The 17,675-nt window shown below is 44.3% G+C and overlaps 2 protein-coding genes across 7 annotated transcripts in view; one reads left to right on the top strand and one right to left on the bottom strand.

The window, feature by feature from the left end:
• The window catches only part of STKLD1 (serine/threonine kinase like domain containing 1), a 34,871-nt gene extending 34,605 nt beyond the window's left edge, over window positions 1-266 (top strand). For all 6 annotated transcript variants that reach the window (XM_082207825.1, XM_082207826.1, XM_082207823.1 and 3 more), the window contains one exon: window positions 98-266. In XM_082207825.1, the coding sequence (XP_082063951.1) occupies window positions 98-111 (14 nt within the window). In that variant the 3' untranslated portion in view covers window positions 112-266. The remainder of the gene's footprint in view (window positions 1-97) is intronic.
• REXO4 (REX4 homolog, 3'-5' exonuclease) lies at window positions 9-13,156 on the bottom strand. The gene is made up of 9 exons (XM_082207854.1): window positions 13,008-13,156; window positions 10,808-11,071; window positions 9,056-9,417; window positions 7,803-7,952; window positions 6,562-6,755; window positions 5,345-5,433; window positions 4,575-4,649; window positions 2,500-2,574; window positions 9-1,867 (listed from the first exon to the last, which is right to left on the bottom strand). The coding sequence occupies exons 2-9, from the start codon at window positions 11,030-11,032 to the stop codon at window positions 1,775-1,777; spliced, it is 1,263 nt and encodes a 420-aa protein (XP_082063980.1). The 5' UTR covers window positions 11,033-11,071; window positions 13,008-13,156; the 3' UTR covers window positions 9-1,774.
• Between the last annotated feature and the right edge of the window lie 4,519 nt (window positions 13,157-17,675).

Consider the following 17,675-nt stretch of genomic DNA (forward strand, 5'->3'; position numbering starts at 1 on the left):
AAATGATATCAAAACACAAACATCAGCTCTTTATTTTGAAAGCTCTGAATCTTCAGAAGTATTCTTTAAAGCATGTATCTTTTACCCCTACCTGCAGGGCTCCTTGCCTGAAATGAGACAAGTCTCACTCTAGAAGATTGCTTCTTTGCACTATTTGTAAGTCAGCAACAGCATTCAAGGAACCTGCCATATTTCAGGGAAATCTTAAACCTTCTATACACTTTTGTTTTACAAAACAGTCAATAAATATGAATACCAGATGAGAATATGTGGTTCTTCAGTTTGGTAGTCAATGCTATTTTAAAAATTAGGAAATCCAATCAAGGCATCATCTACTTTGTCCCTTGTCTGTGGTGTTGCAGAGGTATTCAGCTTCAGATGTAGATATTTAACTAATCCAATGAATTTTGGGGATTTTTGCTGATCCATATATTTTATTTTTACTTGCTCTTGAAACTCACCCCTTTCAAAAGCAGCTTGCCATACACAGTGGAGAACACTGCTATTTTAAGAGCAAGAAATCATGCCTAAAGCTTCCCTTTCTGCCTGCAGAACTAGTTCTCTGGATGCTAGTGAGAGAAAGCAGCTGGCGACCTGAAAGGAATTGTAAGCCAACTGATTATCAGTGTTTACAAGCAGTTGTCACCAGAATCATGAAGTGCCTCTCTTTTCATGGCTTATTATGCTTCCAGCTTACAAATATACAAGTTTGCATAGATTTTGAAGTTTATATGGATTTCCTCTGGCACTCAGGCCAATGGCTCCGAGCTCCTCTCTTAACTTCTGACAGCTTTGTATGTTCACCAAACTGATGCCAGAGGTGTACTTGCTACAGCTGTTCACCTTTCAAACGATTCATTCATTGTCCAGCAACAATGCCCTGGGCCTTGCTGGTTCCCATCTGCTGGTACATAAGCCATGTCAACATTTTGGCTGGCTCATGTTTCACTTTAGGGGGGAACAAGTTGTCTAATTTCAACAGCCTGTTTGAAAGCAGGAACCTGATTTATCTCAACAGGAGCTCAATGGTATGTAGAGTTGGCAAAATGTTCATATATTTTCAATATGATAGTACAGTCAGCTCTATGTGCAAACAAACACACGATCTTCAAAAGTGGGGTTATGGGTAGAGGTAGCTGTTTCTCTTCAGAGCATTTATGAAGAGAAATCATAGACTTCCTCGGAGTGGCAGGTGACGCACTAGTTTGGTTATTGGGCTTGTGCTATCTTTGAATGGTATATCAAATAGCAAATCTGAAGGCAACCAGAGCCAGTGTGGTGTAATGGTTAAGAGTGGTGGACTTGTCATCTGGCGAACCGGGTTCAATTCCCCGCTCCTCCACATGCAGCTGGTGGGTCACCTTGGGCTAGTCACACTTCCCTGATGTCTCTCAGCCCCACTCACCTCACAGAGTGTTTGTTGTGGGGGAAGAAGGGAAAGGATATTGTTAGCCGCTTTGAGACTCCTTAAAGGGAGTGAAAGGCGGGATATCAAGTCCAAACTCTTCTTCTTCTTCTTCTTCTACAGTTAAGGAAATAATTGTGTTTCACTGTGTCCCAAGCTTATGAGAGAGAGGCTCCAGGAAGCTGTCAGTTGCAGAAGCAAATAGAATGGTTTCATAACTGAATAACTTGGGAGTAATTTTTGTATGGTAGCTGACCAAGAGCAAACAAAAGGGTCCAAGGGGAAAGGCCAGTAGGACAACTGATATTTTTACTCAGTCAGTGCTGGGCAGTACAGCAAGCAGGACATATCCAGAGATACTCAGATTTATTATTTCTTGGTCTTTGATTTTTCTTTGAGCGAGGCTTCCCACTGCTTCCTCACCATCATGTACAGCCTCATGGCTGCTTGGGCATCCTGAATCTGAGAGAGAGAGAGAGAGAGAAATGAGCAACAAGTTTAGGATACAATGAATTAGTTGACTTTGTGTCAAGTGATGGAATCAACAGGATGAAATCTTGCCAAGTGACCTGACTGCAGGAATGATATAACTCCTGGTTGTTCCCCAATTACTCTCACATTTCTACAAACAACAATGGGCAGCTTAAATGACAAAATTATAACCCTTCCCCTGATTTGGAAGGCTGGTACATTGCACATTCTACCAGCAAACAGCCACATCACATGAGGAGGACAAAAAGCATTTCATAAGGCTTGCATTAAGGAAGAAAAAAAGTAACATGATCAGTTTTCGCATTTTAGCAAAAAAATAAGCTAGAAACATAAGGTGTTCCATTTCGGTAAAGCTTAAGTAAAGTGGGTTAGATATAGGGCGGGGGGAGTTAGTAGTGTTAAGAAGTGATGGCCAGTGTACCAGTAAGAATTTATTAAAAGTTGTAATTTCTTAGAAAAGGACATATAACCAATTAGGAGATAGCCCAGGGTTAAACAAGAGCCAGCTCCCCAGTAAAATAGAATACATTTCTCTATTATTTCCTTTCTGAGCCCGGAATAATATGTCACTTGCAACCAGAACCTAATGAAAGAATACCTACTGAACTGTGTTCCAAAGCTTGCACCTTCACATTCAGCAGTTTCTCACAGAGCAGCTTCAAAGATGGCCTCCCACTCTATATGAAAGGAGAAATCATGGTTTGAAGAGGAGGTACTGTGCTTGATTTCTTTGTGTTGCTGTGAGGCCACCAACAATTTGGCCTACACTAACAAATCCTGACAGGTTTAATTGTTGAGAAAGCTCAAGAGATCCAAGATTACCACAAAAGTCAATCTGCTTTGGTCTTGACCATTTGCATTAATGGATGATGCACAAATCTCCCTTATGTCTGTTAAATAAAACCTAAAAAGCACACAGCTGGACAATGCCTTTTTACTTGCTACCCTGAAATGCAGGAATCCACTTCTGGTATTTGTAAATGAAACAAAGCTCCACCCTTCTCCCACAAAGTATATTTGTGCTTTTTTCCTCTTGCCTATCTTTAATTCTGTCCATTTGTCAATTACCATACTTTTCCATGTATAAGACAAGGTTTTTTTACTCTAAATTTTGTTTAAAAACGTGCCTCGTCTTATACATGGATAGTGAATGGGGTGGATGGGTGATTGGCTGCAGCTGTGAGCAGGAGCTTGTCAGCGACAATTGTTGGCTGCTAGAAGGGCTGCTTTGGATTGGCTGCTGCTTCTCTAATTGGGTTGGTGATTGGTTTCTGCAGCAAACACTGCTGTGGACTGGCAGTTGCTGCCGCGATTGGCGGCTGCTGTTCTGGGACACGTGCAATTGCCAGTGGACAGCTTTTCTCAATCGGGTAAGAGATTTTTTGCTGAGGAAGGGTCTGTTTGCGATTGGCTGTCGCTGTGGCAAGTGGGCGATTGGCAGCTGCCGGCAATGGTCAGCGATTTTTGGCAATCCCTCCCCCCAGCTGTAAAACCTTGGGCAATCCTCCGCAAAAAGCGGAGCCATCTTTCCCCCTTTTTCTGAAATTTGAGTCCCCTAAAATAGGGGGCGTCTAATCTATGGGGGCATCTTATAGACGGAAAGGTACGGTAATAAGTCAATTTTTCCCAAGTCCAATATGCTATAATCTTTTGTACCAAGCATTCTAATTTGCACCTTTCAAGTCCTTCCTGAATGTGGCTATAACCACATGCTGCTCCTAAGAAAAATCCAATTAGTGGTTTATCTTCCAAGTCCTGATTCTCTCTCTCTCTCTCTCTCTTGTAAATAATTTTTATTCATTTTCAACAGAATCCTCCAATTAATGACAAATCCAATCAAATCATTCAAAATTGCAATAATAATAATACCACCAATTATATATTCCAATATAAAAGTGACGTAACGGCCAACACTTGGACCAGAAGATTTGCCTAAGTAGAGCTGCCAGACCAATAAAACTTGTCCAGAAGGAAAATGGCAGTGGAATGATCAACGGCCCCAAGTTCTAGTAGCCTCCATACTTTTCAATTTAAAGGAGAGGGGAACCTTTTTTGGCCCAGTGGGCCAGATCTTTATCTCACCCCCCACACTGAAAGCCTGCTTTTGACAGGGGGGGGCGTGCACTGTCAAACGTGCTGTCAGGTGAGTAATAGGTGGGCAATCATGATCAGCTGTCAAAGTTGGCCCACGGTAGTGAGAGGAGTCTGCTTCACCAGCGCAATGTTTGCAGGGAATGCACACAGGAAGCAACACTCAGCAAGATTGAGCCCTCCCTCCTCCCCCACTCAGTGTGGGCCATTGTGGTGTAGTGGTTAAGAGCGGTAGTCTTGCAATCTGGGGAACCGGGTTCGAGTCTCCGCTCCTCCACATGCAGCTGCTGGGTGACCTCGGGCCAGTCACACTTCTTTGAAGTCTCTCAGCCCCACTCACCTCACAGAGTGTTTGTTGTGGGGGAGGAAGGGAAAGGAGAATGTTAGCCGCTTTGAGACTCCTGAAGGGGAGTGAAAGGCGGGATATCAAATCCAAACTCTTCTTCTTCTTCTTCTTCTTCTTCTTCAGGATTTACAGGTGAAACCCCCTATTGGGCCAAGACCAGCCCATAGGGCGGAGGTTCCCAACCCCAATGTAGAGTCTGTTGATTTGAGATGGGAGAGGGGGGTGTCTCTCAGTTCCTACCTGGACCTCTTGTTTGAAAGGCTTGTATCTTTGTGTATCCCGGATTCTCTTCTTGGGGTGGTCAAGGAACAAGATCTGAAAACAGTCAAAAGGTTTCCACTGTGAACATTGCTCACGGTGTAATCGAGACATCGGAGTAGCACGCACAGTTGAAACGTGAACAGGTAACCTGAGTGAGAAGCAACTGGGCTTGCAAATTGCAATTCAAACTTCAGCTGACAAGAGAACAATCACAGCCCAGCATAGGACATCTCAGAGTGGGAGTCCTCAAGAGGAGAGGAAGCGTGGCCTCTCTGGTTGAGTTTGGGGTGGGAGAAGCAGATGAAAAACTAGACTGGTTGCAAGTCTCTGAATACCAACAATGAAAGGCAAGGGTTGAAAGACAATGAGCCGGTGTTGTGCAGTGATAGTATGTCAGACTATGACCTGGGATACCAGGGTTCAAATCCCCAGTCAGCTATGAAGCTTATGACTGTGATATTGGGCTAGCTGCTGCCTCTCTCAGCCTAACCATACTTCACAGAATTGTTGTAGGGATTAAATGAGGAAAACTACGTACACCACCTCGAGCTTTTTGGAGAAAAAGGTGGGATATAAAATATTCTGGAGGAGGGATTATTATTTTATTTTTGTTTTTTACTATGCTACATATTTTTTGTAAAAAAGTTTTATTGTAAACTGCCCTGTGACCACCTGATGAAGGGCAGCATAGAAACAGATATATTAAAAAAAATCAATACAAAATAATAATAAAGTTAAGGGCTCTGTACCTTTAAGTCATTGTGAAGAGCATGACCAACAAGGATCCTTCCTTGCAGGATGCTGGCCACTTCCTCCTGAACGATTTTAAAATCCTCACCTGAACAACCAAAGAAACACAGAGAAAAATGTTCTCAGCAAAAGCACAACAGGAGTCCACAGAAAAATACCACACAAGGGTCTTTCTTTCTTTTAATATATGTGTATTGATTTTTGAGACCATAGCTGTAAAGTCAGCATGATGTACAAATCAATCAGAAGAAAAACCCATAACTAACCATATTTGTGACTGAGTGAAGTATAAAGATTGTTTACATCATGGGTAGGCAAACTAAGGCCCAGGGGCCGGATCCGGCCCAATCGCCTTCTAAATCTGGCCCGTGGATGGTCAGTGTGTTTTTACATGAGGATGTGTCCTTTTACTTAAAATGCATCTCTGGGTTATTTGAGGGGCATAGGAATTCATTCATTTTTTCCTCCAAAATATAGTCCAACCCCCCCACAAGGTCTGAGGGACAGTGGACCGGCCCCCTGCTAAAATGTTTGCTGACCCCTGGTTTACATCATCATCTTCTTCAATGTTAATAAATATGGAGCAATGGGTCAGAGTTTACACCAGAATGAAATCTGATCAGAACCCATCATCGACAGCAACAACAATTGCTAGCGAGGGGGACAATCTGGGCCTTTTTGAAAATAACAGGCATTTCATGGTTCCTTCCAACTCTACAATTTTCTTATTCTGATTCCCTCAGAGAACTACAATTCCCAAAGTGGTTAACAATCCCTCTTCCCAGGGAACTCTGGGAATTGCAGTTCTGGGAGGGGAACAGGGACTCTCCTAACAATTGTCAGTGGCTTGCACAAACTGCACTTCCCAAGATTTTTTGGGGGGAGCCATGACTGTTCAAAGTCATAGAATGGTGCTTTAAGTGTATAGTACAGTTATGGCCTGACTCAACAAAATACAGCTCCTTACAGTCATACAGTGGTACCTCGAGTTACATATGCTTCAGGTTACAGACTCCGCTAACCCAGAAATATTACCTCAGGTTAAGAACTTTGCTTCAGGATGTGAACAGAAATTGTGCTCTGGCGGCGCAGCAGCAGCAGAAGCCCCATTAGCTAAAGTGGTGCTTCAGGTTAAGAACGGACCTCCGGAACGAATTAAGTACTTAACCCGAGGTACCACTGTAATATGAAATCAGTACACCCACAGAGCACCAACCTGTCTTTAGGTTTTCAGGCCGAATCCCACTGACGGCCGTCCTGTAGTCTGTCACTTTTTCCATTGCCTTGACATACTTGTCGTAAACGCACTTGCCAAAGAGGTTCACAATGGACACACGGGCCACAATGCTGTCTTTGCCTGTGGGTCCCACGCCCACCATTTCACAGTCCATGGCCACAGCTTTGGTTAGGCTGCCGAAAAGGAGAAAGCCTTATTATTATATTAACCAGCTGCTCACCAGCTGCCTCCACAGGACATCAACGTTTCTGGGGAAAGGATTTAAAGAGCTCTTTGCCCAGAACTTGGCCCTAATTGGAGAGAGCTTATTTCCAACATAAAACAGGCTGCACAGTTAAGCAGCTGCAGTGTTAAATCGGACTGACTGGAAAATTGATTAACGAAAGCTTTAATTGGGGGGAGCCAATTAATTTAGTGGGTGCATTTTCAAAAAATTAGGTTATAACATATAACAACATTGTACACACATAAAATAGCCCACATCTAAAATTACATCTAAAATAATATCCAAATAATGTAGTAAATTCCTGTACCAGACAACCATTTGTATAGAAGGCAATACACAGTTTATGTTTTACCAAAATGTTTTATAGGGGTGGGTGTTCCCTCTGTTTTCATTTTAAGTCGTATGCATGATAAAGCTGAAGAGAGAGTTGCAAGAGTCTTTATGCTTCAAACATTGTGGAAATCTTATTTTGTTAGTCAATTTTCCCATGTGTTTTTTGCCATATTTGCTTTGCCAATCTTTTCATGGGAATCAATACTAACTTAAAGTTAAACCTCTTAATAAATCCTCTTTTACTAGTGGCCAGGCTTGTAATAATGGGATTCTGAAATAATTTGTAAGGTGCTTCTTCAACAAATTGACAAGGACAAATTTTCAAATGGTGGTGCTGTGTGTTAAGAGCATGCTGGTGTTTCTGTGCGCATGCATTTTCACTCCCAGGCTATTTTAGTTCCAGCATATTAACTGTTAACAGGCACAAAACAGAAAATATTGAAGATGTTGGTTTTTTTCTTTTAACAGTGAGAATCAGAATTTCCCCCATTAAACTGTAAGCTCTTAATGTCTCATACTGCTCCTCTGTTGAATTTTCTTTTAAGAAAATGAAGATGTAGTTAATGAATCTATTTAAAGGCAGTTTAATGTTCAATTAATATTGCTGCAACAGTTCAAAGCCATGTGCTATTAAGTATTAGCTTTACTGAGAGACATTTACCCTTCAAAAGCCTTTTCTTTAACCAGCGTTTCTTCTGCTAACTGCTGGGGTCTGACTTCTGGGATGCCCAGATTTCTCCGGGCAATTTTTGCTGCTTCTGGACCCATGGCTGCCTCGATATCATCAGGATCAACATCATCAAACCAGATACTAGAAGTGAAAGCAAAAGACAGGTGACCAAAAAATGCACAAAGTATGAACCAGGCAGAAGAGTCAAACAGCTGCAATGAAGATGGGTGATTTCATGTCTCCATGTAGCCAAGGAGCTCATTTGGGCCACTCTTTATCACTTAGCCTTGCCCACCTTATAAGGTTGTTGTGAGAATAAGAATGGCATAATCCTTTGTATACCTCCCTAAGTGTAAGCTATAAACGTGATGCATCTTCTTCAAGTAACTCAGATTTAATAAGGCAACTTCCTTATAGGTATAGGTTACAACATTTGGGGCTTTTTAAGTTTAGAGATGAGGCAAGTAAGAAGCAACATGATAGAAGTGTATAAAATTATTTGTGGTATGGAAAACGAGGGCAGGGAATGGATCATATCTGAATGGGGTGTCCATAGTGTCTGTAAAAAGTGTGGCTGGTAATAGAATCGGTCCATGCAGCACAGATTCTATGTAAACATGTTTGATGAACATGCCCATAAAATTTTCAATGCTGCAAATCAGATGTTGACCTCAGTTGGACTGCTCTGTTTTAAAGAGTTGTTACCCAACTGATCTGCAAATTTAAACACACACCCAACCTCCACCTGAAATATGCAGCAGGTAGTTTCACAAGTGGCTACAAGTGAAATTATTTTGGTTCTGCCTGTTGCTAAGCTCCTACACAGGAAGATAAGAAGACCAATGGCTCATCTAGCTCAGGATCCTGTTCCCACAGTGGCTAACCAGAAGCCTATGGGACTCCTGCAAACAGGAACTGAGCACAAGGGCATCTCTCCCCTTGAGTGATTTCCAGCAACTTGTATTTGGAAGCATTACTGCCTCCAAATGTGGAGACAAGAGCATGGCCATCCTGACTAGCAGCCATTGATAGACAAATTCATGGAGATGGAGAAGGCTAATCCTCTCTTAATGTCATTAAGTTGGTGGCCATCACTGCCTCCTGTGGAAGGGAGTTCCACAGTTTAACTGTGTGCTGCATGAAGGAACTAGGGGCCTATACATCTGCAGCTGGTGCTGAGAAACCTGAGCTCTTTTGCCAGCTCTGCCTAAAAATCATTAAGCACAAGGCTGAAAAAGACTTACTCTGCTGGCTTTGGTTCCACTTCTTCTTCTGCTTTCCTTCTTTTCTCTTTAATGTCCCCATAGTTCCTCTCAACATTGCTCCTTCTATGGCCTCTCTTGGGCCCTTTTCCATCCTCCTGGGCCTGGTGCGAGTTCTTTCCATGTACAGGCTTTTCAGAGCTTGCAGAAACTGGATGAGCAAAATGTTCAGCCTGATTCTTCTTCGCCTTTTCTGGAGGCTTGGATGCCAGCATCCTCTCACTTCCGTTTACCTTTGGCATTTTGAGGGTAGCTCCTCCCTCTATGGATTTGTTTTTGCCCTTGGAATGTGTGCTGGGGGCAGTAAGAGTGGAATCCAGAATGGCAGCCTTTGGTTTCAGAAGCTGAAAAACAAACCAAGAAACGCAAATCAGTGCAATTCCAATTTGGTGTCGGCAAACAGAGACTCCAGCCCAAGCAGATTCCTATCTGGTCCCCATAACACTCTCACTCCTCAACAACCACATTGTAATCTCCACCAGGAAGGCTAACAATAACTACAGAAGACCAAGTGAGGGTTTAACATAGGACTTTCACAACCAAGACACGCAGCTATTGTCATATCCTCTGGAACAGGTCGGTGTAATGTCTCAGACCAAATGGGCCGCAAGCATACTTCAACACAGAATCTGGGGCCTGCACAATGAATTAAATTTCCATAATGTAAATTAATGTGCAATATAGTCAATATTATTTAATATATTTAATTAAATAGGCAATTAGCAGATTTAACATATTTATTTATTAAACAAATCTAATGCACAAGGGGGACGCGGATGGCGCTGTGGTCTAAACCACAGAGCCTAGGGCTTGCCGACTGGAAGGTCGGCAGTTCAAATCCCTGCAACGGGGTGAGCTCCCGTTGCTCAGTCCCTGCTCCTGCCAACCTAGCAGTTCGAAAGCACATCAACGTGCAAGTAGATAAATAGGTACCGCTCCGGCGGGAAGGTAAACAGCATTTCCATGCGCTGCTCTGGTTCGCCAGAAGCGGCTTAGTCATGCTGGCCACATGACTTGGAAGCTGTACACTGGCTCCCTTGGACAATAGAGCGAGATGAGCGCGCAACCCCTGAACCATCCACGACTGGACCTAACGGTCAGGGGTACCTTTACCTAATGCACAAACATATGTATGCACGTTCGTTAACAACGCAGACATCAAATGGATGTCTGGGGTATAGAATTCATCACAATTTGGATGAGGTTGGTTGTTGGCATCCGCAGGCAACTCTGCTAAGTTGTTTCAAGTTTTGGACTTTATGACCTTCATGTCCGAAAATGCTTGTTCACAGACACACACACACCCCACACTTCTCTGCATCAAAATTCCTTTCCTTCCCCCACCAACTGGTGCATCCAAAAGCTCAATCTTCTCTGTATTGCAAAAAAAGAAAGCAAAGTATTCCATACTGAAACACAGTATTCCACACACACAGAGACAAGATACACAAAGACACCCCCCACTTCTCTGGGGACGCAGCCATGCTCCAAGCAGGTCCAAGTGATGGTCTGTGTTCACCACACAGAGCACCTGCAGCAGCGGCAAGAAGAGGAGGAGAAACAGCACACATATTCGCCACCATGTCTGCGCTGCTCCAGCTGAGGTAGAGGATGGGGAGCTGAAAGACCACCAAAAACAGCCTCTGGGGCCGCATGTGGCTGCATGTTGGACCATCCTGCTCTAGAAGATAAAGGCTCACAGATAGAAAACAGAGAACCATTGTCCAGTCATACCTCCTGCAAGGCCTTCCAGTTGCACGAAACTTCCTGAGGATTTTTCGGAGGCATATCTGCCATGGCTTTGGAATCCTTTTGTGCTTTCTTCCTTGCCCCTTTGATTTTCTTTTTCCAAAACAATGTTTTCTTCTTCTCCTTCCTGTGTTGTTTTTTTAAATTTTCTGATATACTTGTGGAGTTGCCTGCTGGGGCTTTTGATTCTTTGGTTCTAATTTTTGCCATCCTGACATAACAGTCACTGACCTCTCACCACAACCATTTCTGAAATAAAAAGTCAAACTTTATAACCCATGTAGTACAAATTTAGGCACTCCACAATAATAACAACATAATCTTATGTATTTAGTTATTTCATTTCCCCCCATGGTCCAAAAGGCAGTCTACGTGGTCATATAATCACTAAAAAAACAAAAAACCTGATACCCTTTGCTCATCAATTACACATTTCAAAGCAACCTAAGATCTGTCTTTTAAAAAGACTGCCAGAGCGATAAGAAAATGATGTACAGTGGTACCTCATGTTGCGTAACCTCCAGGTTACGGAATCTCCAGTTTACAGCCGTGGCAAACCTGGAAGTACCAGAACGTCTCAGCCGCACGCACAGAAGCAGTCTACCGCCACGCACGCCTCTAGTTGCATAAATTTTGGGTTGAGAATGGACCCCCAAAATGGATTACTTCCATAACCCGAGTTACCACTGTATGTCAATTGGGAGTGAAACATTGCTAAAATGTTTCTTAGGCTATACGTACCTAAGAAGCCTAAGGATTTTTAAAAGGATCTTTAACTTACATTTTTCTCTGAAAAGCCTGGGGGGAAAGGCTAAGATTTGTCCTCATAGGCTACAAATTCCAGTATTCTAAGGCCATAACCCTAACAGTCCTGCTTGGATCCCCTCAAACCAATTTTTGGAAGCAAAAGGAGACAAAGCAGACCCAACCCTCTATGAATGTCAAATGATATGCTCATACACCACATCGCACATTTGGGTTCTGAAAAACATTCGAAAACAGCAGCATTTACTTCCAGGTTTTTGGCATTTGAGAACAGTGGAGGCGTTTGGGAACCAATGTTCCACTGTATATGAAACTTGGCATCTGGAATATGAACATAAGAGTCCTGCTAGATCAAGCCGAATGCCCACCCATATTATTTATTTATTTATACCCTGTCCTTTTCTCCGATGGGACTCAAGGTGGCTTACAGATAAAAACATGAACCACTAAAAACATAGGGGAGGGGATCTAGTCTCACAGTGACCAACCATACATACATAATGGAAAGCCCACAGGCAGGAGCACCCTCTCCTCCTGCAGTTCAAGCAATTGCTATTTAGAAGCATTACTGCCTCCAAGCTGTACTCCCTGTAATCTGCAAAACTGTGCACCTAGTTCACTTGGCGGTGGGGGTGGGGGGAAGAGAGCATTTCTCAATAGCTCTGCTAGATCCTGGTTGGTTGTAAGTTTCTTTTGGCTGCCACAGGCCAGATAAAGGTAAAGGTAAAGGTCGGACCCCTGACCATTAGGTCCAGTCACGGACGACTCTGGGGTTGCGGCGCTCATCTAGCTTTATTGGCCAAGGGAGCCGGCGTACAGCTTCCGGGTCATGTGGCCAGCAGGACTAAGCCACCTCTGGCGAACCAGAGCAGCGCACGGAAACACCATTTACCTTCTCGCTGGAGCGGTACCTATCTATCTACTTGCACTTTGACGGGCTTTCAAACTGCTAGGTGGGCAGCAGCAGGGACCGAGCAACAGGAGCTCACCCTGTCCCAAATAAAGTGACTAACAAATTCTATTAATAATAGATTCTGTGGCAAAGCACTGAAAAGATTGCACATGGGAGCTGCTTTTGCACATGAAATGCATGCATTAGAAGAGGTATCCCACCTTGGATCAGGTTGAAAGCCACCTAGTGGGTCCCGACCCAACAGCTGAAGACCAGAGCATTTAGGATATTGGGAGGCAAGCAGCATCACTTAGGGGGCGTCCTATATATATATATATATATACACACTAGTACGTATATATAGTACTTTCTTGTTTTTAAAGGAATAGCCCCTCCCTGCCCAAATCGTCCTGCCTCTTACAACTTCAGTTCTCCCAGATGACGCATAATAATGATAATGATGATCTTTCAGGTAAGGCAGCGTGCACAAAGATCACTTAACTCAAGGTGCTTCGACCCGCCACTTACCCAGCGCTCGGGCTCCGGCTTTGAGGCTCGCGGGTCTCAGCACGTGGCAACGACGCGCTCCGGCTCCTGCAACACGCCTCCTGCCGAAGAATCAACGAGCTCCCAAGCCTGACGGCAACCGGAAGTGGATCCGCTCCCAGGAAAGCGCCGGTGGGAAACGCAAGCTTTGTCGAGCTGGTTCCTGCGGAAAGGGACGGAACAGAAAGGAAGGGATGCGGGACAGCACCCTCTAGTGGGAGCGGCGTGGAATAACAGGGGTTGCTGAGCGGGTGTGGCGGGATGTTAATGCGGGATGCTCGGGTAACGGTAAACAGAGGCTGTAATCGAGGAAGGGACGGGGGAACCTTCAGCCTTCTGGCAGCTGATTGGACTACAGCGCCCAGCAAGCAGGGCCAGGTGATCATGGGAGTTGTAGTCCATCAGCATGTGGTGGACCAAAGGGTCCCCACGCCTCCTGCAATATAGGTATTAGATCCAGTCGTGGCCGACTCTGGGGTTGCGCCGCTCATCTCACTTTATTGGCCGAGAGAGCCGGTGTACAGCTTCCGGGTCATGTGGCCAGTATGACTAAGCCGCTTCTGGCGAACCAGAGCCGTGCACGGAAATGCCGTTTACCTTCCCGCTGGAGCGGTACCTATTTATCTACTTGCACTTTGACGTGCTTTCGAACTGCTAGGTTGGCAGGAGCACATAGGCGCCGACTCCATGGGGCCTGAGGGGGCCCGAGCCCCCTCAAAAATCCGTTTGGGGGGGCTCTGCCCCCCAATAATCTCAGTCGCCCCTCCAGCAGAGCGCCGCCGCCGCCCCTCCCCCAGCCTAAAATGCACAGGGTCGGGCTGCATGCCTCCTGCCCTCCCTCCCGAGCAAAAGCTCCACCCAATTTCCTTCGGAGCTGATTAATAGGCGCAGCACGCTCTCCCCTATTCGCTCACGAGGAGGCAGCGCCACTTTATCTGCATATTCATGAGCTTATTTATTATTCATGAGCTTTCGCGGGCTCCCCCAATATTTTTTATAAGTCGGCGCCCCTGCAGGAGCAGGGACCGAGCAATGGGAGCTCACCCCGTCACAGGGATTCGAACTGCCGACCTTCTGATCGGCAAGTTCTAGGCTCTGTGGTTTAACCCACAGCACCACCCACGTCCCTCTCCTGCAATATATTTACCACCAAACTCGGACGGGGTCTACTTCGGAATTCATTTGCTTTATTTATTAATTGGTCACTTTTTCTTTTTTATCAAGAAAACAGACAGTAAGAGCTGTTTCTGTTGTTATAGAAAATAGGTGGGTTGGCTTTTGCTGCCCAACTCCCCAAGGCCCATGATTGGTCAGAGATGAGTGGATGGAGGCAGGACTCACTGAAAGCAAGGCAGATCCTTATTTATCTGTTGCAGCAGAGTTCCCTCTCCTTGCAAGGAGGCAAGAGAGACCTACAACAAAGGTGTGCAAACCCCTATAAAGACTTTGAAACTTGCCCACCCTGTAGTCAACAACCACCCCAAAAAGCATCATACATACATCACAGGAGGCAGTCTTCCACAGAAATTTGAGAGTTGCTTCTCTCCTGTCTGCCAAGATACCTGATAATGCCTTACTGATTGCATTTTTTGGATAGCCTGGCCATTCCTTTGAGATGGCGTTACCAGGAAATTGGAAGGGGGCTGAAAGACGCCCCCCCCCCACGCACACCATGAGAAGAGCCTCCGCTGCATATTACCAAACTATTCACTCACGCACATTTCCCAGCCTTTCACCTGTCAAAGGAAATCCTCTAGTGTCAAGAGAAAATAACAGCAACATATCTGCAAAGGCTTTGCATTGGCAAGGGAAGCTCAGCTCAGGAGTCTCTGACTCCCCGCTGGGCCCCAGGTCTCCAACAAAGGAAAACAAGGCAAAGTGTCAATACCAAATGTAGCGATTCACTGATAAATGTATTTATGTGCTGGCTCAATGGGGAAACTTTAGAAAATCATAATAAATCACTCATTGTATCAATCTTCTCAGTTCCAATGGTATTTAGGACCCAGGGAAGTGAGGTATAAGGGGAGGGGTGAGTGAGCCCACCATAATCCCGGAGGTGTACAGTCACATCTGCAGGGCCTTCCCAAGGAGTCATGGCCAGTGATATCCTGTCCCAAGAGTGTCAGATAGATAACCATCTCAATCACAATGCCTACCCGCCCCATAGTGGCATGAAGCTGTTATAAGAATTTTAAGGTCATATATATATATATATATATATATATATATATATATATGCAGGTTTTGGTGTCTTCGGGTGTCTTCCCGTGTAAGAGTCGGGGTGTCTGTGCGACGTTTCGACGAGGTCTCACTCGTCATCTTCAGGCTGGTGCTTTCGGCTTCTTGTTACTGGAACAGAGCAGAGTCTGGTGTTTGAGTTCCTATAAATACTGTTGAGGGGTGTGGTGTATAGCCTCCAACGTTCTGGGTAGAGAGGAAGTTCCTAGATTAGTGTGCCTTTTCTTCTTGAGAGCCAAGACTCTCATCTCCAGAACCAAACGCCTGGCTGACAAAGACCACTTGACAACTGAGTTACAGAATCTCTCAAATGTGTTAATCGCCAATGGATACCAGAAAAACAGGGTTACGAAGCTAATCCAAAAAGAAACACCCCCCAAAAACCAAGACACAGAAGAAAACAATGGCATGGCCCTCCTTCCTTATATCAAGGGCACTACAGACAAAATCAGCAAAATCCTCCATAAACACAATATCAAAACAGCCTTCTGCACCAACCAAAAAATAGCCAATATCCTCAGAAACCCAAAAGACAAAATCCAGCTGGAAAACCAAGGGGTCTATGAAATACCCTGCAAAGTCTGCCCAGCCACGTACATTGGACAAACAAACAGACGAATAAATGCACGTATCGCAGAACACAAGAATGCCGTCAAAAAAGAAGAAAAAACTTCCTCTCTTTTCCAACACATGAAAGAAACAGGACACGAAATTAATTTTGCAGATTCCAAATTGCTCTTTAACATGGAACATCACCACAAGAGAATAATCATGGAAGCCATCGAGATAGAGAAACACCCTCACAACATGAACAAGCGTGACGACACGTCCCGCCTGCCAGACATCTGGAAATTAGCCCTCCCCACAAAAACCGACACCAGAACCAGAGGCACACAGAACGCCGTCACCAATCAACCACACCAGACCCAAACCCAGACCCTCTCCACAGACATATTACAGACTCCATCCAGCAACCAAACTATAGTGGCACCTCCGGATGCTGCACCCCCCTGCAATCCCTACACAGATCTGGCTGGCACAAGGCACAAAACCATAGCTCGCCCCTATACACGAAGCCAAGCCAGAGCACAACTAAATGTAGCACAGCCATCTTCTCAGAAAAACTCTTCACAAGCTCAAGAGGTCAAGACACGAGAGCTTTAGCAACTAATCTACACTTAATGACCCACCCAGTGATATTCAGAATATCACTCATGAAATCACCCAAGATATCCCTCAAGTAATTAATGACCCACCCAGTGATATTCAGAATATCACTCATGAAATCACCCAAGATATCCCTCAAGTAATTAAGGAACAAAAGAAGAAAAGGCACACTAATCTAGGAACTTCCTCTCTACCCAGAACGTTGGAGGCTATACACCACACCCCTCAACAGTATTTATAGGAACTCAAACACCAGACTCTGCTCTGTTCCAGTAACAAGAAGCCGAAAGCACCAGCCTGAAGATGACGAGTGAGACCTCGTCGAAACGTCGCACAGACACCCCGACTCTTACACGGGAAGACACCCGAAGACACCAAAACCTGCATTCCTATACCCGTGAAAATCTACGAAAGCATATATATATATATATATATATATATATATATATATATATACCACATGTCTGAAAATCCACAGATTAGGTCCTGAACAAATTGACCTCAAATATTTTCCTGCAAGGTCAAGGTGGGAAACCTCCCGATTTTCTTTTTCTTCACAAATCCTGTCCTCATCAATCCCATCTTAAGGGCACATTCACAGTGATATCCTGTCCCAAGAGTGTCAGATAGATAACCATCTCAATCACAATGCCTACCCGCCCCATAGTGGCATGAAGCTGTTATAAGAATTTTAAGGTATATATATATATATATATATATATATATATATATATATATATATTCAGGACTGTATATATAAACCACATGTCTGAAAATCCACAGATTAGGTCCTGAACAAATTGACCTCAAATATTTTTCTGCAAGGTCAAGGTGGGAAACCTCCCGATTTTCTTTTTCTTCACAAATCCTGTCCTCATCAATCCCATCTTAAGGGCACATTCAAGATATAAACAGGGTGTGAGCCTGTGACTTGTGACCTAGATTCAGGAATTAAGTAGTTATAATAACAAAAGAGTGGCCAAAATCCAGATAATGCAATTAGGTAACTTGCCAGACATATTACCAAACTATTCACTCACGCACATTTCCCAGCCTTTCACCTGTCAAAGGAAATCCTCTAGTGTCAAGAGAAAATAACAGCAACATATCTGCAAAGGCTTTGCATTGGCAAGGGAAGCTCAGCTCAGGAGTCTCTGACTCCCCGCTGGGCCCCAGGTCTCCAACAAAGGAAAACAAGGCAAAGTGTCAATACCAAATGTAGCGATTCACTGATAAATGTAT

The sequence above is a fragment of the Podarcis vaucheri genome (assembly GCF_965113315.1).
Source record: "Podarcis vaucheri genome assembly, chromosome: Z".
NCBI lineage: Eukaryota > Metazoa > Chordata > Lepidosauria > Squamata > Lacertidae > Podarcis > Podarcis vaucheri.